Genomic DNA, 20435 nt, shown 5'->3' on the forward strand with positions numbered 1-20435 from the left:
TCAGGGCCAGGCAATAAGTAGAGAATAGGAAGGGGGCATTATTATGTGCATTTTGCATCATTTGAGACTTGAACTCAGAATTTCTGGCATAAGGGACAAGGCTTTATCTAACTGAGCTAATTGGCAAGTGTCAGTTTGTATGAGGCATCACAAATTGACTAAGCCAGTCACATGACAGCAGCCGCCTATGCATGGAAAGGCAGCTTTCAAACCACTGTGTAAAAAAAAAAAAAAAAAAAATCAGTCATCAAGACAAAAATCTGACAATGATGATCTGGCATGGGACTGGACCTTTGTGCAAAGTTTGGTGAATTTTCGCACATGGGAATGTTGCACAAGCTGAGGCTTGAACTCACAATCTTCAACACTGAGGACTGGTCTCTATCTCACTGAGCTAAAACTTCACGTGGAGCTTCACAAACTGACTGAACCAATCACTGACGTGCAGGACTGCAGCCAGCCATGCATGGAAAGGCAGATTTTAAACAGCTGTCAAAAATTCAGTTATTGAGACAAAAATCTGAAAATACATATATTGCATCTAGACAGCATGGAGATGTTGATCATTTGTTTTTAACAATGATTGATCATTGATCATAAGTGAAAAACTGATGTTTAAGTTTAATTTAGTTTTGAAATTTAGAGTCTTGCTGTAGCGCCACCATCAGGACTATTGGCTTGAGTTTGCAGCTGAGGTAATCTGGCATGGGACTGGACCTTTGTGCAAAATTTGGTGATTTTTCACCGATGGGAAGTATGATTTCCTTGAAAGAAAGAAAGAAAGAAAGAAAGAAAGAAAGAAAGAAAGAAAGAAAGAAAGAAAGAAAGGAAGAAGAAAAGAAAGAAAGAAAGAAAGAAAGAAAGAATACAATAGGGTCCTGGCAGCTTAGTAGCCCGGACCCTAAAAATCTCATCTAGAAAATCTCCTATTTTTCATTTACATAAAAAGTCTATTACAGGTGAAAGGTTCATGAGAAGACTGTCCACAAGACACAGGAAGAAACACTCTGCACTTCAAACTATATATTTGTAAAAAGGCAACATGCTTACATCTGCAACATCACCTCATCAATAACCAAACTGATGTTCACCACACAGAAACATGTTACAATGTGAAGTACGATACCACATATTGTGAAAATCGACTTTCCTTTGTCCATCTGTCAACATTCCATCTGTCCATCTGTCATATTTCTTTGAAATTTGGAGAAATTATGACACCTCTTGAACAGTTCCTTGTTATTAATACAGAAAACAAAGTGTGTACTACAATAAACTTCACTGATGTCTAACAATATAATTCCAGTAAAGAATGACAAATGTTGAGTTGCTGGCCAGAACATTAACTTACATGTATCAGATGATCAAAGTGACAAGGGAACATAAACCTGAATTTGAGGCAAACAGGAGCAACAAGAATTTCTCTCTTCAATGAGCCTGCATTAACACAAGATGTGTGTGAGCAGTGTTCACATGTGGCTGCATCTCCAACAACAACACTGACTGAGAAGAGTTTGAGTTTCCTCATCCTGAGTGATGGACAGTCATCATGTTTTCTAGTTTGTTGTCCTGTTGAATAATTCAGTTCAAGCAGCAGATCTGCAGCTTCAGCTGCTGCTGCTCTCACCAACACACTTGAGACTTTTAACACGGTCATGGTGCACAAACTTCTCCCACACACACTGCTGCTGCCCAGTTTCTCTCCTGAGTGGATTCTAATGTGTCTGTTTGTGACTTATACATGTAAAAGTTTGATAACAGACTGAGCAGCTAAAAGGTTTCTCTCCTGAGTGACAATCATGTGCGCATTTGTATGACCTTTATCTGAAACATGTTTACCACAAATTAAGAAGCTATGTTTTCTCTCCTGTGTGGACTTTCATGTGTTTATTTAAGCTAGATTTCTGTGAAAAATGTTTACCACAAATTGAGCAGCTGAATGGTTTCTCTCCTGTGTGGACACTGTTGTGTGTATTTAATCCAGTTTTTGTTCTAAAACGTTTACCACAAACTGAGCAGCTAAAAGGTTTCTCTCCTGTGTGGACACTCATGTGTGCATTTAGGCTAGATTTCGCTGTAAAATGTTTACCACAAATTGAGCAACTTAATGGTTTCTCTCCTGTGTGGACTCCCATATGAGTGTTTAATTGACTTTTCCGTGTAAATTTCTTAGCACAGACTGAGCAGCTGAAAGGTTTCTCTCCTGTGTGGACTAGCATGTGTTTATTTAAGCCAGATTTCTGTGTCAAATGTTTACCACAAATTGAGCACCTGAAAGATTTCTCTCCTGTGTGGACACTCGTGTGTGTATTTAAACCAAATTTTGTTCTAAAACATTTATCACAACTTGAGCAGCTAAAAGGTTTCTCTCCTGTGTGAACACTTTCGTGTGTATTTAAGCCAAGTTTATTTCTAAAATGTTTACCACAAATTGAGCAGCTGAACGGTTTCTCTCCTGTGTGGACACTCATGTGTGTATTTAGGCCAAATTTTGCTGTAAAATGTTTACCACAAATTGAGCAGCTGAAAGGTTTCTCTCCTGTGTGGACTATCATATGACTGTTTAGTTGACTTTCCCATGTAAATTTCTTAGCGCAGACTGAGCAGCTGAAAGGTTTCACTCCTGTGTGGACTCTCATGTGTCTGTTTAAGCAAAATCTATGTGTAAATCTCTTAGCACAGACTGAGCAGCTGAATGGTTTCTCTCTCTTCACAGAGCAGGAGGATGGCTTCTCTCCAGCCTCAGATCTGTCATGGCTGAAAAGGACTTCACTCACTGAGGCTAAACCTGACTGAGGCTCTCCAGTCTCCTCCAAGTCATCTTCACTGTCTTTAGTCTCAGATTCAGAGGAGTGTGAAGAGAGCAGCTGGCCATCACTACTTGCTTGGAAATCCTCTTCATCAGCTTCTGTTTCAGTGGAGCTGCTGGCCGGAGGCTCTGCCTCTGTGTTCTCCTCAGTTTGGCTTTGATGAAGCTGTGAGGACTGAGCTCTCTCTTCATCATCTTCACTCTTCACAGGGGCAGGAGTGAATGGGATATCCTTGGTGATATTGAGCTCCTCCTTTTCCTCTTTAATGTGGGGGGGCTCTGGTTCCTCCTGCTTCACACTGGGGCTGCACTCCTGCTGCTCAGGGGGAACCTCTTCTTTAATCACCAGCAGCTGCTGAGGCAACACTGAAACACACACACACACACACACACACACACATAAATTAAGGAAAACCATGCTTGGTAGTTTACCTTATCCTGTTACCATTTCTTCATCATGTAAACAAGATCCATGAGGCTCCTTTGCTGGATGATCTCAGCCACAAAAACAGAGAAGTCATTTTGTCTCCACATAAAATTGGTATGAAAGGGACAATGAAGAGAAGCTTATTACTACAGGCCTGAGATCCATGGAAATCACTGTACAATCATACTGAAAATACTGTGGATGAAGTGTGAAACTGGCCATTTAGGTTCACTGTTTCCATGAATGTTTATGGCTTTCCTGCATTTGTCCAGCGTTAACCTCGACTGAATAAACACCAGTTCTCTCCTGGTGTTTTGCTGGGTCATGAGATGGTTAATGCAATAACGTCTTTTTTCCACTGAAGAGGGAGCTAGTTTAGAGATGGACACTGACGGCTGCAGTGACTTTAACATTTAATGTTAACTGGAATGAAATTCATGCCCAGTACACACACACACACACACACAAAATGTGTGCATGACGTGAGGAGGGTGGTCCTGGCAGTAAACCCCAGGCAGGCTGCCGGGCTGGATGGAATACCCGGCAAGGCACTCAGAGCATGTGCCCACCAGCTTTCATCTATCTTCACAAGGATTTTCAATCTCTCCCTGGCCCAAGCAGTCACCAGTCACAAGAGATTGTGACTGGTGACAATCTCTACAGATGAGAAGTAGTTACTGTGACAAAATAAGACTAAAGCAGGAAAAATAGAGACAGAGAGAAATAAGTAGTAGCGACCATAGCGACCCTACGAAGCAGGAAATGCGTCATGTTTGGACATACAGCCACACACATTTGAGAATTAGAATTTTCTGAAGAATGAACCAGGGATGTGCAAACTGGTGCCATGGAGGGCCGAGAGGCTGCAGGTTTTCATTCCAACCAAAAACTCCACTAGGTGAATTCACAGATTGGTTCCCATCTCTACTTGAAGGTGAGGTAATCAGTGAAATCACCTGGTGGAGTTTTCGGTTGGAATGAAAACCTGCAGCCTCCCGGCTCTTCATGGCTCCAGTTTGACACCCCTGGACTAAACCCTGAAAAGCAACAGGCAGAAAGCAGGAGCGGCTGGAGGGTTTGGGGCTTGAAGCCGCTCTGCTGGCGTCCTGTGCTCAACACGGACATCAGCAGTGAGACAACAACATTTGAAGTGGACAAACCTGCTCTTTCTAGTTGAACTTGAGGCTGTAAAAGAGCGTCCAGCCGCTTTCTCTGCCGCTCGTTCTCCACTCTTAACTGCCGCAGCTGCTCCTCATGCGCTGCTGACGTCCTTTCAAACAGTTCCAGTATGTCTCGAGCCGCCGCAGCCTGATGCCGCTGGATCAGACACATGAGCTCCTGCACGTCACACATTCTCCCACATTTACAACTACACTTTTTGGTCCTTCTGCTGTTTTCCACAGCAACTGACTCACAAAGTCTCCGGCGTTGTTTTCTCTTTTACTCCTTCTTTAGCTTCCTCTTCTTCTTCTTCTTCTTGTAGGTAGAGTAGAGCAAAGTCAACTGGACTTGATAGTAGGTTTCAGAAGACGTTTCACTTCTCCTCCAAGAAGCTTTTTCAGTTCTGGTTGACTGGCAAGAAATCCCAGGTTTTTAACCTCTGTGGAGTCGTTGTCAGGGTCATCAATAACAATAATGTGAAAGTGCCCCTAGGTGCTAACGATCATCGTCGAGAGTTGTTGGGGTCACCTGCTGTCAAGTGTGGTCGATCGTTGTCCCATGAGGTCAATGGTGATGGGTGTTTCAATCTCCTGGGCAGAGATGAAAGGACAGCATTGTAGATGGGGGATAGGTGGTGTCTGAGGCCCCATCCTCTGTTGAGTGATGGCTTCTCTTCTTTCAACTAAACTCAACTCAACTCAGACTTTATTTATAGAGCACATTTAAAACAACCAGGGTTGACCAAAGTGAGGTACAGATTAAAAGCAGTCAGGATGATTACAATTACAATAAATAAAATAAATAGTAAAATACATAAACACAATACTATAAAACAGAATAAAATAAATTAAAATTAAATTAAAATTAAAATTTTGCCTGAAATCCACTTAAACTCGATTAAAAGCCAGGGAGAAGAGGTGTGTCTTTAGGGAAGATTTAAAAACCTCAATCGATCCCGTGGAGTGGATGTGCCAGGGCAGGTTATTCCAGAGTCTAGGGGCCGCCACCACAAAGGCTTGGTCACCTTTGATTTTTAGCCTCATTTTGGGGGTGACCAGTAGCAGCTGGTTGGAAGATCTCAATGTTCTGGCAGGGGCGTGGATACGGAGGAGCTCAGTCAAGTACTGGGGGGCTAGGCCATTTAGAGCTTAAAAAACAAACAATAAGATTTTAAAATCTATTCTAAAAGCAATCGGGAGCCAGTGCAGCGAAGCTAGGACAGGGGATATGTGGTCACGCTTGCGTTTGCCAGTGAGAAGACGGGCAGCTGCATTTTGTACCAGCTGCAGGCGGTGCAAGGGTGACTGGTCCAGGCCAAAATACAGTGAGTTGCAGTAATCCAGTCATGTATTAATAAGAGCATGGATTACAGTCTCAAGATCTTTACGTGGCAGGTACCCTTTTACTTTTGATAAAATCCTCAGATGGAAAAAGCTGTTTTTCACGACCGAACTAACCTGGCGATCAAATTTCAGCCTGTCATCAAATATTACACCAAGATTTTTCACTGATGACCGGATATTTGTTGTAAGGGGGCCCAGAAAGCCAGCAGAAAAATCTGCTGGACCACATCCAAACATTATGATTTCAGTCTTGTTTTCATATAGATTCAAAAAGTTTGCAGTCATCCAGGATTTAACATCATTTAGGCAATCAAGCAATGCCTGCACAGAGTCATTGGATTTTGATGTTAAAGGCAGGTAGATATGAACATCATCGGCATAACAATGAAAAGAAAGATTATAATTCTTGAAAACTGACCCTAATGGTAGCATATACAGCAGGAAAAGAAACGGCCCGAGGATGGAGCCTTGGGGGACCCCAGAGGTGAGAGTGACTGAGGATGAGGTGAATTGACCTAGCTGCACAGAAGAACTCCGATCAGTCAAGTAGCAGTGTTGTGCAAGTTCATAGTTCTCATGAACTAGTTCAAAGTTCAGTTCACACAGTATAAAAATGAATAGTTCACGTTCATAGTTCACCATTTCAATTTTGAACTAGTTCAAAGTTCAGTTCATTTCAGTTTTTTTAGGTGAAAAGTGAGAATGAAAGACTGACCTTGTTTTTCAAAGAAAACTATGACATCCATCACCACCTAAAACTGTTCGCTGTTCATAATTATATATTGTCCTAGTGGAATTGTAGAAATCTGTAAATCTCAAACAATGTAGTCCATTATTAATTTGTCTACCTGTTGCTGGGAAATCCAGTAATACCCCTGAAGGCTGCAGGCAGTGTGACTTGGGTCGTTTGGGGCTGGCAGGGGGTGTTCTTGCCCATTCCTGATGACTTTTTGGGATTGTCAAGGACTTGTAGATATTTTCTCACACTGGATGGATGCTTCAACTCCAAATGCCTTTTCAAATTTGAAGTTGACATGTCCACCTGCGCTGAAAGTGTTTTTCAGCGCAGGTGGACATGATTTGCACAGAAAGGTTAGATTTTTGCTGTCGGAATCAATGTAGGGCCCTATAAACACCCCCCCCCCCCCCCCCCCCCCCCCCCCACTTTACTACCAAAAAAGAGTGTTTTTAACGTTTATGACTAAAATGCACACAAATGAAATAGAAATTACCTTAAATTAATTGAGGTAACAAATAAACAACACTTTATTTATTTATTTAACAATTACATTGTTATAGCAGTAAAAGGTGAAAATGATATGTTAATAATTGAACAATGTTAAATTATTTGTTTTAAAAATGTAAATTACTTATCAAACAGACCTAACAATTCAGCTACCAATGAATGAGCAGTAGTATGCATGTGATAACATAGATTGAAAAATAAGCCGAAGTGATACCTCTTCTCTGAATAGACAAGCTAAGCCAGTGTGCCGCTGTTCGCCAGTGAAAATAGCGCAGAGTGGTAGCTCTTCGCATTGTTACACAAGCTATGTCAGTGTGCCGCTGTAGCTGGAAAGTTTCTTTGCTTTTGGACTCGTACGGTGCCGGTGCAGGTGTTGGAATGTTTTTCTTGGTGGTGCAGGTGCAGGTGAAACCACTGGAGGGGTTGTGCCACCCAGATTTGCTTCCGTCCATGTAATTTTCCCCAGACATATGTTCATATTCCACACAAAAACAGCATTTCATTCAAATTATGTCAAATTCCGCAATGTTCCGTGTTAAAAAGGAGAAGGGAAATTCCGCAATAATTGGACCTAAACACTGGCGCTGACTCTCACATAATCTGAACGAGTTCACGTTCAAGTTCTTTATTTACAAATACATTGCGTTCAGTTCAACGTTCTTAAAAAAATGAACGTGTTCAATGAACGCGTTCTTTTGAACTCGTTCATGCACAACACTGTCAAGTAGGACTGGAACCATGAGAGAGCAGAGCCTGTAATGCCGACCCACTGCTCCAGTCGTGCTAAGAGGATCCCATGATCCACAGTGTCAAAAGCAGCTGTCAAATCAAGGAGCACTAGCACAGCAGTGTCTTTCAAACCACCTGTTCTCCTTGTCCAGAATATGTACATTGTGGTCTTCAGAAGTGTGCCCCTTGTCTTTCAGGTGTAAGTAAACTGCAGAGTCCTGAGCTGAGGAGTTGGCCCTCCTGTGTTGGGCCATGCATCTGTATAATGGTTGCTTAGTGTCTCCAATGTATAATTCTGTGCAGTCCTCGCTGCATTGGACTGCATTCACCAGGCTGCTTCTCTTTTGTTTGGGTGTGTGGTCTTTCCGGTGGACCAGTTTTTGCTGGTAATGTGTTGCTGGGTTGGAAAAACACAGGGATGTGGTGTTTGTTAAAGATCCTCCTGAGTTTCTCAGATCCTCCAGCCACATAAGGCAGGACCATGTTGTTGCGTCTGGGCTCCTTTTCCTTCCCTTCAGTGGTGTTATCCTTCTTCCTGGTTCTTGTGGCTGTTTTCACAAAAGTCCAGTCAGGATATCCACAAGCTTGCAGTGCATTCCTCAGGTGTTTGTTCACCACTCCTAGGTGTTAATGAACATCGTCAAGAGTCGTTGGTGTTGACTTTGCTCCCCTGGGGCTGTGTACCCAGTGCCTTTTAGCACTAATTTAAGCTCTTTCATTGTTAATTCCATATCAAGTGTTGTCGTAAAGCTTTCTTTCTTCTTCCTTATATCTCCAAATCCTCTGAGCATTCTCTCCTTCTGTTGCCTATGCATAGCTCCCAGGTGTTCACCACTATGCACAGCAGCAAATGCCTCACCTAACACATCTGCCTTTTCTTTGTTTGTCACAACTAGCCTCTGACCTCTGACCAGCGCTGGGACTTTAATTGAACTTCTTTTCCCACTCATTTTCTTAAACATTGCCTATACATTTTGTAATTTTATTTCTCTTCCTATAGGTGAACAATAGTTTCTCCATGTTTTCTTTTTTGCTTCCTTTATTACCCTACGGGCCACCGCCCTTTTCCTTTTGTAATCTAAAAGGTTCTCTTGTGATATGTTCTTTCTTAACATTCTGTGAGCCTTGTTTCTGTCTTTTTTTTTTTCTTTTTATTGTGAGGTTAAACAAGACAAGTGACATTGTGTAGTGGACATATTCACAAACAAGCAAATAACATCAGAGCAAAAACACAACAGTACGAAACAAGAAACGAGACAGCAGAGAAGGAGAGAATTTGTAAAAAAAAAAAAAAAAAAAGTAAGTGAGTGAGTAAGTAGCAATGGTAATAATAATCATATTCATACAAAATTAATAATAGGCCTATAGTCTGGTATATAGTAATAATAATAGTACTAGCAACAACAATGACAATGATGTAATACTAAGCATAATAATAGTAATAATAATAATAATGATAACAATAGTAATAATAATAACAAAACACAGGAGGAAAAGAAAAAAACGCGGGTCGTGGATGATATCTATGTGTCTATGCGTGAGTGTGTGTGCATGTGTGCAGGCTTGGATGTCTGGATGGTGAATTGGATGATTAATGAATTATTACATGTAACAAGTGCCAGCCGAGGAAGGAAGGGAAAACAGAGGTCAGAAGTGGGGAGAACATCTTAAGGTAAGGAAGTCAGTCAGATGCAGAGGTGAGTTTATTTGCAAATGTGGACCAGGTGATATTGAAATGGTTACTATTGTTATTAAGAGAGGAAGTCATTTTTTCAGATGTGATGTGGGCTGTTAGCAGGTTCTTCCATTGTGAAATGTTTAATTGGTTCCTAGCTTTCCAGTGTAGGAGGATTGTCTTCTTGGCCATGATTAGGGCTGTGAACAGTGTTGTTTTGGTACAGTGGCTAAGTTTCATTGTTGATAAATCTCCCAGGATGCATAGTAGGGGGGATGTGGGGTTGTGGCAGTCCAGTATGCGAGATAGATGAGTGGTAATTTGAATCCAGAATTGTTTGACTGGGGTGCAGTGCCAGAATGCATGTATGTAAGTGTCTGTAGTGTCCTGCGTGCAGTGTGTACATTGATCTGATGTGGTGAAACCCATTTTTTGTAGTCTTTCACCAGTGTAGTGATATCTGTGCATGACCTTGAATTGGATGAGCTGTAGATTTGGGGTTTTACAGTGGATGAAGGTGTTCTTGCTGATCTGAGTCCAGAAGTCGGCATTGGGATTAATGATGAGATCCTGTTCCCACTTATTCTGGAGAGTAATTTATGTGGTCCAGGGATGTTCAGGAATTATTTTGTAATGATATCTTGAGTTTTGGCATTAGGTGTACTCTTCAGTTTTGGAGAATACTGGATTTCAATTGGAGGTATTGATTGTTCCCAATGCCGAACTTTTGGACTAGATGTTGAAAGTTTATTATTTTGGAGTCCTGGGTGATATGGTGTAAGTGTGTGATGCCTTTTTCTTTCCATGGTGTGAAGTGTAGTGGTTTCCTGTTTATTGTGAGGTCTGGGTTGTTCCAGATTGGTGAGCGGGGGGACGGTGTAACTGTAGAGCCTTTACTGAGGTGGGTGTTCCACCAGGCTGTCAGAGATGAGGCTATGGTGATGTTCTGGAAGCAGATGTTATGTTTGAATGAGTTACTGATGAAAGGGAGATCGGATACATTTATATTGTCACATAATGCCTGTTCAGTTTCTATCCAGTGTGAGTCTAAGTTAGAATGGGTGAGCCAATGTTTTAAGTATTTTAATTGATTTCCGGTATGGTACCGTTCAAAATTTGGTTTGCGTTGCAAATAAAAAAGCAACGATTGCTGCAAATAAAAAAAAAATGCTGCAAATAAAAAAGGAAAATGCTGCGTTACAAATAAAAAAAAGCAATGATGCAAACAAAAAAGCCAAAACGGAAGTGAATTACCGGGTGCTATTATTGCTGATGCACAGGTGTTTTTTATGTGAGAGAAGAAGAAGAAGACAACGCAAAACAAGAAGAAAAACAAACGAAGTTAAAAGTTACTGTTTAAACAGAAGTTGTACTGTATGAACTGCAGTAGCCATGTGTTTTCTATTTTTCATGGCAGATTTTTTATATTTGTTATATTTAAGCAATAAGCCCCGAAAAGCCGTGGGTTACAGTGATTTTACAACGGCTGAGGGGCGTTCTAAAATGTAAAATCGCCGTTGTAAAATCACTGTAACTCACAGCTTCAAGGGGCTTATTGCTTTTATAAAACGGTTACCCTACATATAGCCCATAAAATAAACACACAAGAAAAAAATCAATAATTTATTGGTAATAATGCAACAATAAAACTGAGAACTATTCATTCTTCCACCAAGCAAGATAGAGTGGACAGAATGGTTGCCAAGCAACACAGACGCTAAGATCGCTTTTTCATCTAGTGCCATCATTATGTCACATCAGGCTATTTGGGCTAGGGGGGCATGAAAAAGAAGAAACCGTTTAAAATTAAATTGTGACAATATAAACAACAAGCAAAAAAAGGACACACATGAAAAAAAGTGTGTCTGCCATTCCCAGGCTGCATCTATTTGTTTCTGTCTTTAACCACTCTGCTACATTCGTCATCCCACCATGGTACTACTCTTACCTCGCCTTTTGTTCTTTTTGTAATACAGAGATTTGCAGCATTTAAAATATGCTCAGTAACTTGACTAGCACATTCCTCTATGTTTCCTTCAAGTGTTACCAAATGCACAGTCTCCTTACAGTATAACCTGAAATGTTCCCAGTTAGCTTTACTTGTGACTGCATATCCCTCTTGCTTACATACATTATCATTTATTGTGGTAATGACTGGAAAGTGATCACTCCCAAGTGTAGTATCATCCTTAACACACCATTCACAATTATTCACTATTTTATCTGACACCAAAGTAAGATCTGGTCTTGATACTGTACCTCTATTCACATTTATTCTGGTTCCTTTTCCATCATTTATACTCTCTCATCCATCATTTCCTCAACTATACTCCCATTATTGTCTGTAGGATCACTGCCCCATAAACTGTTATGTGCATTGAAATCACCACACCATATTTCTCTTCAATATACTGTACCTGCTATTTCCTTAAATATGTCACTGGATAAGTTTCTACATGGATCACAGAAGTTTATTATCTTCATATTTCCATCTTTCCTTGAGCTACAGAGCTCCACTTCAACACACTCTATCTCTTTGGGGGATGTGATCTCTCTGTAGGCCAACCCATCTTTGATAAATGTGGCACATCCTCCTCCTCCATGGTTATCATCTCTATCATGTCTAACTGAGCTGAATCCAGGGATTCTAAAATCTAAGTGTGGTCTTAACCATGTTTCCTGAATACAAATAACATCTGGTACGAGTTCCAGATCATCAATATATCTTTTAAGCTCTTGGCCATTTGCTAGCAGACCTCTGGCATTCCACTGAAGTATGTGTAGAATCTGCTTTAATTTCTTTCATGTCAAGGAATTTTCGTGCTGCCTCTACAATTGTCTTATTTTTATCACTTTTCCTTTTCATGTTTACGGCAACATTGATGGCATGGCAGATAAAAGCCATAAAGTTCTCTTTTTTCACAATCACAGTACTATCATCCACTTTATATTTATGTGTACAAGTACTTTGTGAATGAACGTTGTACAACACCAACCTGCCAATGGGACTAGAGATGGAAATTAGCCACACGGCTACAATCTCACGTGTTTACATTTATATGTGCATTAACATGTACTGTCCCATTTCTTTCTTTTAAAAAAATAAATAAATCTACAAAAAAAAATAAAAATAAATCTACTTTGCTCTGGTACAGAGGGCACACGCATTGGGCTCTGATTTTCTTGTTGAATGCTTGTTCTCTGCGCTGCCTTTTCACTGACATTCATACTGTGTGCTCCCTCCCTCCCTTCTTACTCTCTTTAGAGCTCCTGCATATGAGACCTTCTCCATTATTTGGACTCTGTGTTTCCCTTGCTTCCCTCTGCACTATACATCCTCCAAATGCAGCACTGTGATCTCCTCCACAATCACAGCATTTCACTTGAGCATCTTTTCCACATTTTCCATACTCATGCTGCCCTCCACATCGGGCACATCGTAGATTCCCTTTGCATTCTTTAGCAATTTGTCCCATTCTTTGACATACAAAGCACCTGATTGGTTTGGGTATGTATTCCTTCACACTATAATTCATGTACCCAATCTGTACTGATTTCGGAATGCTCTTCTCAAACTGCAATATCACTGACATTGAATCTTTTAGAATACCGTCCCTTTTGCTCTTAATCCTGGTAGCATCAATCACTTTCCCTCCTTTGATTTCTTTTTTAATGTCATCCATAGACACGCTCAGTGGTATTCCTGAGATTATTCCTCTCAGCCTTGCAAGTGCTCCAGGTATATATGCCTTCATCTTTTCCCCTATGTGCGATGTCATTTTAACGATCTTTTCTTGCTGTTGTTTGCTCACTGTATGAATTAGCACTCTTTTGTTGTTCATCAGCTTTGCAAACTTGGTCCTCCCTATTTCTTGCTCTATTGCTCGTGTTAGTTTGATCGGGTTGAAGTGACCCCCCCTCCCGATCAAATTCGATCATTACTTTCATCTCATCTGCTTGAATTTGCTCCACTTGCATTTGCTTGTTTGTAGTCTTTGTCTTCTTGCAACCACTTTGCAGAGATTCACTTTCTTCTGACCAACTCCTTGCTCTTTCCTGCCTATCTCTAAGGGCTCTTTTCATTCTTGCAGATCTAGACATCATCCACTCCATTTCATTCTCACTATTTCCCCCTGAGGATGAAGACATGACGCTACAGTCAAAGTACAGTTTATGCAATACGTTAAACAAACAACCAAACAATTTTTTGTATCCTACCACTCTCCTATACTCCGTCCAACCACACTTCCCTCCTTCCTTCCTCTTCTTCTTCTGTTTCTTCTTCTTTTTTTTTTAATAGTGGATCGTAAAGCAACCTTTAAAAATGCATACCGCCACCTACTGTATCGGAGTAGGTACATTCATGGTAGTACTGAAATACACATACACTTATTATTGTGCTTTTAAAAAAACAAACAAACAAACAAAAAAAAACCTACATAATAAAAAACGGACAGCCTATTTCCTGCCTCTGGTATGTAACTTATCAGCCTCCTTCTATTTCCCCTGAAGTCCTGTCCTGTGCTCAGGATGATTTTACTCTCCATTCCAACAAAGACATCTTCACAACTTTATATCACAAAAAGTGCATCTGTTGCTTCTAGTTTGGAAGATTTTACAAATATTTGCTTTAACAGGACCACACCTGTGTACAATATTAAACATAAACTTTATTTTATTTGCAATTAGAGATTGATAAGGTAACAGAAACACAGTTTCCCATTGTTTTCTATTTTAATATACCCACTTATATTTACAAATGGCAGTTGTGATATGCCCAAGATGATTTCTAACAAAATCATAAGTACACTTTCAAGCCAATGTAGAGACCCAATTAATAGTTTAAAAATAGTGGAGTTTTGAGGCATTACCTTTACTGCAGTAAACTTCCACCTAGTTCCATCCCACTCACGTGATTAACCCTTGTACTGCCTTCATCTCCGGGTCCCACTGACCCGCTCCCTTTCTGCTCTGGGTCCCACTGACGCGGACATGAAGGCAGCACGAGGGTTCTTAATCTCATTACTTCATCAAATCAAATTAAAAGAAAAAAAATCTCATCTAGAAAATCTTCTATTTATCATTTACATAAAAAGTCTATTACAGTTGAAAGGTTCATGAGAAGACTGTCCACAACAAGACACAGGAAGAAACACTCTCTGCACTTCAAACTATATATTTGTAAATAGGCAACATGCTTACATCGGCAACATCACCTCATCAATAACCAAACTGATGTTCACCACACAGAAACATGTTACAATGTGAAGTACGATACCACATATTGTGAAAATCGACTTGGAAAAATTGTGACACCTCCTGAACAGTTACTTGTTATGAATGCAGAAAACAAAGTGTGTACTACAATAAACTTCACCGATGTCTAACAATATAATTCCAATAAAGAATGACAAATGTTGAGTTGCTGGCCAGAGCATTAACTTACATGTATCAGATGATCAAAGTGACAAGGGAACATAAACCTGAATTTGAGCCAAACAGGAGCAACAAGAATTTCTCTCTTGCAGCAGCTAAGTGTTCTCTCCTGTGTGCTCTTTCATGTGTGTATTTAAGTTACCTTTGTGTGTATACCTTTTACCACAAATTAGGCATCTAATAATTTTCTCTCCTGTGTGGACTCTCATGTGTGAATTTAAGCTACGTTTATGTTTAAAACTTATACCACAAATTGAGCAGCTGAAAGGTTTCTCTCCTGTGTGGACTCTCATGTGTGTATTTAAGCCAGATTTCATTAAAAAATGTTTACCACAAATTGAGCACCGGAAAGGTTTCTCTCCTGTGTGGACACTCTTGTGTGCAATTAATCCAGTTTTTGTTCTAAAACATTTACCACAAATTGAGCAGCTAAAAGGTTTCTCTCCTGTATGAACACTTTCGTGTGTATTTAAGCCAAGTTTAGTTCTAAAATGTTTACCACAAATTGTGCAGATGAAAGGTTTCTCTCCTGTGTGGACACTCATGTGTGTATTTAAGTTACCTTTCTGTTTAAAATGTTTACCACAAATTGAGCAGCTAAAAGGTCTCTCTCCTGTGTGGATTATCATATGAGTGTTTAATTGACCTTTCCATGTAAATTTCTTAGCACAGACTGAGCAGCTGAAAGGTTTCTCTCCTGTGTGGACTCTCATGTGTCTGTTTAAGCAAAATTTATGTGTAAATCTCTTAGCACAGACTGAGCAGCTGAATGGTTTGTCTCTCTTCACAGAACAGGAAGATGGCTTCTCTCCAGCCTCAGATCTGTCATGGCTGAAAAGGACTTCACTCACTGAGGCTAAACCTGACTGAGGCTCTCCAGTCTCCTCCAAGTCATCTTCACTGTCTTCAGTCTCAGGTTCAGAGGAGTGTGAAGAGAGCAGCTGGCCATCACTACTTGCTTGTAAATCCTCTTCATCAGCTTCTGTTTCAGTGGAGCTGCTGGCCGGAGGCTCTGCCTCTCTGTTCTCCACAGTTTGACTTTGATGAAGCTGTGAGGACTGAGCTCTCTCTTCATCATCTTCACTCTTCACAGGGGCAGGAGTGAATGGGATATCTTTGGTGATGTTGAGCTCCTCCTGATCCTCTTTAATGTGGGGGGGCTCTGGCTCCTCCTGCTTCACACTGGGGCTGCGCTCCTGCTGCTCAGGGGGAACCTCTTCTTTACTCACCAGCAGCTGCTGAGGCAACACTGAAACACACACACACATAAATAAAGGATAACCATGCTTGGAAGTTCTCCCCGCTTGCAGTAACCATAGCAGCAAAGACGCCCCAGGATTCATTGTGAGTCGAGCATGGCAGACCAGACGCCTATACGCATACTGCTGTCCCCCACGGCTGAGTGTCGCATTACGTAAGAGAGTGGAATACGCCGAAACACGGGAATATGGCAAGTAACATGAAAACAGTTGCCGCAGCGCAGTTACCTTGACCGGAATATTGACCCGAACCGGAATATGGTGTGCATATTTTTGTACATTGTTTTGTACATGTTGCACTTTTAAAGGAGTAGCTCTCCTATATCATTGTACAGAAATGCATAATGATAATAAAGGCTATTCTATTAAAATTCTTCTAAAATTTGATTATTGTAGCCGAAGCAGGGTGAGGTCTTAGCCCACAACATTGAGGGTATTAGTGAGTTTTTCCAACAGAGCCTGTCTCTACAGTGAGAGGAGCCAAAACTCCTCTCACTGTTGCGAAACGCAACAACAGCAGAGGGACCAATATGGCGACTGGAGATTAAATCTGTAAATGATCTGACACAACGGAGATGGCTGACAAGACAGTCACATCAAAAACAGCTTTCCCTTTAAACAAGACCAGATCAAGGATATTACCATTACAGTCAGTTGACTCTTGAACACACTGAGCAAATCCAAAAGTATCAATAAGATTTAAGAATGCTTTACTAAGTGGATCATTAGCCTTATTTAGATGGATAGTAAAATTTCCAATAATCAAGATCTGGTCCGAGTGGGTAACTAAACCTGAAATAAATTCTCCAAATTCCATCAGTTTCCTATCACTAGTGTGCATTGCTCCACTCTGTCAACAGGGAGAGGCCCGTGGGATTACCAACAGGGCTGGAGAGGGGCGAGAACTGGTTTGGTCAGAAGGGGCAACTGCAAACCAGGCCACACAACAAGTGGCTTGCTCTTGCGAGCCTTCCCACAAGACTATCTGGAGTGCCTGTGATGTCTTACGTATTCCTAGCTGAGAATAGCTATTCTAAGTCACGGACAGCCCTGCGATGGACTGGCGACCTGTCCAGGGTGTTTCACTGCCTTCGCCCTATGAGCGCTGGGATAGGCTCCAGCACCCCCCCGCGACCCTAGTGAGGATAAGCGGTTTAGAAGATGAATGAATGAATGAATGAATGAATGAAGTCACGGACACGTCCCTCTAATAGAGACAGCAGGTCTGCAAAAGCGGGGCAGTCACTGCACACCACCGTTATTACAGGCTGGATTTACTGCAGAGACATGGAGCTAACTGATAGCTAAGCTGAAGCTAGAGCGAGTAGATAAACCAAAAAACAAACAGCTAAATGCTCCGCTGGACTATCGATTATCAGAAAAGTAGCAAAATTAGCGAATTTGCCAAAAAGATACAAATGAGAGGTAGTTACTGTGATAAAATAAGACTAGAGCAGGAAAAATAGAGACAGAGATAAACGAATAGTAGCGACCCTACGAAGCAGGAAATGTGTCACAGCCGGATCCTGATGTTCGGACATACAGCCACACACACTTGAGAATTAGAATTTTTCTCAACAATAACTCCGACTAAACCAGGGGTGTCAAACTGGTGCCATGTAGGGCCGAGAGGCTGCAGGTTTTCATTCCAACCAAAAACTCCACCAGGTGATTTCACTGATTGGTTCCTCCTCTCTACTTGAAGGTGAGGTAATCAGTGAAATCACCTGGTGGAGTTTTCGGATGGAATGAAAACCTGCAGCATCTTGGCCGTTCATGTCTCCAGTTTGACACCCCTGGACTAAACCCTAAAAAGCAACAGGCAGAAAGCAAGAGCGGCTGGAGGGTTTGGGGCTTGAAGCAGCTCTGCTGGCGTCCTGTGCTCAACACGGACATCAGCAGTGAGACAACAACATTTGAAGTGGACAAACCTGCTCTTTCTAGTCGAACTTGAGGCTGTAAAAGAGCGTCCAGCCGCTTTCTCTGCCGCTCATTCTCCACTCTTAACTGCTGCAGCTGCTCCTTGTGCGCCGCTAACGTCCTTTCAAACAGTTCCAGTATGTCTCGAGTCGCCGCAGCCTGATGCTGCTGGACCAGACACGTGAGCTCCTGCACGTCACACATTCTCACACATTTACAACTACACTTCTTGATCCTTCTGCTGTTTTCCACAGCAACTGACTCGGCGTTGTTTTCTCTTTTACTCCTCCTTTAGCTTCTTCTTCTTCTTCTTCTTGTAGGTAGAGTAGAGCAAAGTCAACTGCACTTTTTCAGAAGGTTTCAGAAGACGTTTCACTTCTCCTCCAAGAAGCTTCTTCAGTTCTGGTTGACTGGCAAGAAATCCCAGGTTTTTAACCTCTGTGGAGTCGTTGTCAGGGTCATCGATAACAATAATGTGAAAGTGCCCCTAGGTGCTAACGATCATCGTCGAGAGTTGTTGGGGTCACCTGGTGTCATGTGTGGTCGATCGTTGTCCCATGAGGTCAAAGGTGATGGGTGTTTCAATCTCCTGGGAAGGAATGAAAGGACAGCATTGTAGATGGGGGATAGGTGGTGTCTGAGGCTCCCTCTGTTGAGTGATGGCTTCTCTTCTTTGACATAGATGGCCTCCTTCACTCCTCTTTCAAACCACCTGTCCTCCTTGTCCAGAAAATATACATTATGGTCTTCAAAAGTGTGCCCCTTGTCTTTCAGGTTTAAGTAGACTGCAGAGTCCTGAGCTGAGGAGTTGGCCCTCCTGTGTTGGGCCATGCATCTGTACAATGGTTGCTTAGTGTCTCCAATGTATAATTCTGTGCAGTCCTCGCTGCATTGGACTGCATTCACCAGGTTGCTTCTCTTGTGTTTGGGTATGCCGTCTTTCGGATGGACCAGTTTCTGCTGGTAATGTGTTGCTGGGTTTGAAAAACACAGGGATGCGGTGTTTGTTAAAGATCCTCCTGAGTTTCTCCGATACTCCAGCCACATAAGGCAGGACCATGTTGTTGCGTCTGGGCTCCTTTTCCTTCCTGGTTCTTGTGGCTGTTTTCACAAAAGTCCAGTTAGGATATCCACAAGCTTGCAGTGCATTCCTCAGGTGTTTGTTCTCTGCCCCTAGGTGTTAACGATCATCGTCGAGAGTTGTTGGTGTTGACTTTGCTCCCCTGGGGCTGTGTACTCAGTGCCTTTTAGCACTAATTTAAGCTCTTTCATTGTTAATTCCATATCACGTTTTGTCGTAAAGCTTTCTTTCTTCTTCCTTACAACTCCAAATCCTCTGAGTACTCTCTCCTTCTGCTGCCTATGCATAGCCCTCAGGTGTTCACCACTACGCACAGCAGCAAATGCCTCACCTAACACATCTGCCTTTTCTTTGTTTGTCACAACTAGCCTCTGACCTCTGGCCAGCGCTGCGTTTTTAATTGAACTTCTTTTCCCACTCATTTTCTTAAACATTGACCATACATTTTGTAATTTTATTTCTCGTCCTATAGATGAACAATAGTTTCTCCACGTTTTCTTTTTTGCTTCCTTTATTACCGTCAGGTAATAAGGTTTATTACCTATTTCTTGCTCGATTGCTCGTGTTAGTTTGATCAGGCTGAAATGACCCCTTCCCGATCAAATTCAATCATTACTTTCATATCATCTGCTTGTATTTGCTCCACTTTCATTTGCTTGTTTGTAGTCTTTGTCTTCTTGCAACCACTTTGCAGAGATTCACTTTCTTCTGACCAACTCCTTGCTCTTTCCTGCCTATCTCTAAGGGCTCTTTTCATTCTTGTATTTTGTCTTTCATTAGCTGAAGGCGGACTGCAGTCTCCTGGCTCTGGCTGCTGTTCACCATGCTGTTTTCCCCACTTGCACATAACCATAGCAACAAAGATGCCACAGAATTCCTTGTGAGTCGAGCATGCGCAGTCGTGACTGAATATTCCGGTTCGGGGCATTTTTCGACTAAGGTGTTTACATGCCACAATATTCCGGTTGGAACAGGCATATGCCAGGGGTCTTATTTGGAATTCTCTCCAACCGGAATATGACCTTAATTGAGTTCGGTGCGTGTTTACATGACACGTGCGCAACCGGAATATTGCTAATATTCCGGTTAATACAGGAATAAGGTGTGCATGTAAATGTGCTCATTGTTGGGATGGCTGAGAGGTGTGAACGAGCTGGGTGTTGGCTGTTCAAACCTGCAGTAGAAGCTATTCAGGTCCTCGGCCAGTTGAATGTTTCCCACAGGGGTGGGGGATAGTCTCCTGTAGCTGGTGATGGTCTACGGGCCTCTCCACACTGAGTACGTTTACATGCACACCGTATTCCGGTTCGGGTCAATATTCCGGCTAAGGTAACTGCGGCGCAGCAACT

The 20435-nt window shown here is 41.8% G+C and overlaps 2 protein-coding genes across 7 annotated transcripts in view; both read right to left on the minus strand.

The window, feature by feature from the left end:
- The window catches only part of LOC115363936 (gastrula zinc finger protein XlCGF57.1-like), a 55737-nt gene extending 51067 nt beyond the window's left edge, over positions 1–4670 (minus strand). For all 4 annotated transcript variants that reach the window (XM_030058292.1, XM_030058297.1, XM_030058296.1 and 1 more), the window contains exon 1: positions 4643–4670. The gene's annotated coding sequence lies outside the window, so the exon portion shown is untranslated. The remainder of the gene's footprint in view (positions 1–4642) is intronic.
- Positions 910–18730, minus strand: LOC115363939 (zinc finger protein OZF-like). Of its 3 annotated transcripts, XM_030058305.1 has the most exons (3): positions 18017–18730; positions 2252–3175; positions 910–1915 (listed from the first exon to the last, which is right to left on the minus strand). In XM_030058305.1, exons 1-3 carry the CDS (start codon positions 18207–18209, stop codon positions 1854–1856), a joined length of 1179 nt encoding a protein of 392 aa, XP_029914165.1. In that variant the 5' UTR covers positions 18210–18730; the 3' UTR covers positions 910–1853. The 3 variants fall into 3 exon arrangements, with proteins under 3 accessions (XP_029914165.1, XP_029914162.1, XP_029914164.1); XM_030058302.1 differs by having other exon boundaries at positions 910–3175; XM_030058304.1 differs by lacking the exons at positions 910–1915; positions 2252–3175 and adding an exon at positions 14041–16075.
- Between the last annotated feature and the right edge of the window lie 1705 nt (positions 18731–20435).

This window comes from Myripristis murdjan, chromosome 8 (assembly GCF_902150065.1).
Source record: "Myripristis murdjan chromosome 8, fMyrMur1.1, whole genome shotgun sequence".
NCBI classification, from domain to species: Eukaryota; Metazoa; Chordata; class Actinopteri; order Holocentriformes; family Holocentridae; genus Myripristis; species Myripristis murdjan.

Coding starts and splice junctions, on each gene's coding strand:
- LOC115363939 (XM_030058302.1), bottom strand. CDS start 18,209: ATGTGTGACGTGCAGGAGCTCACGTGTCTGGTCCAGCAGCATCAGGCT. Junction 3,176..18,016: donor AGTTCGACTAGAAAGAGCAG/GTTTGTCCACTT, acceptor TGTGTGTTTCAG/TGTTGCCTCAGCAGCTGCTG.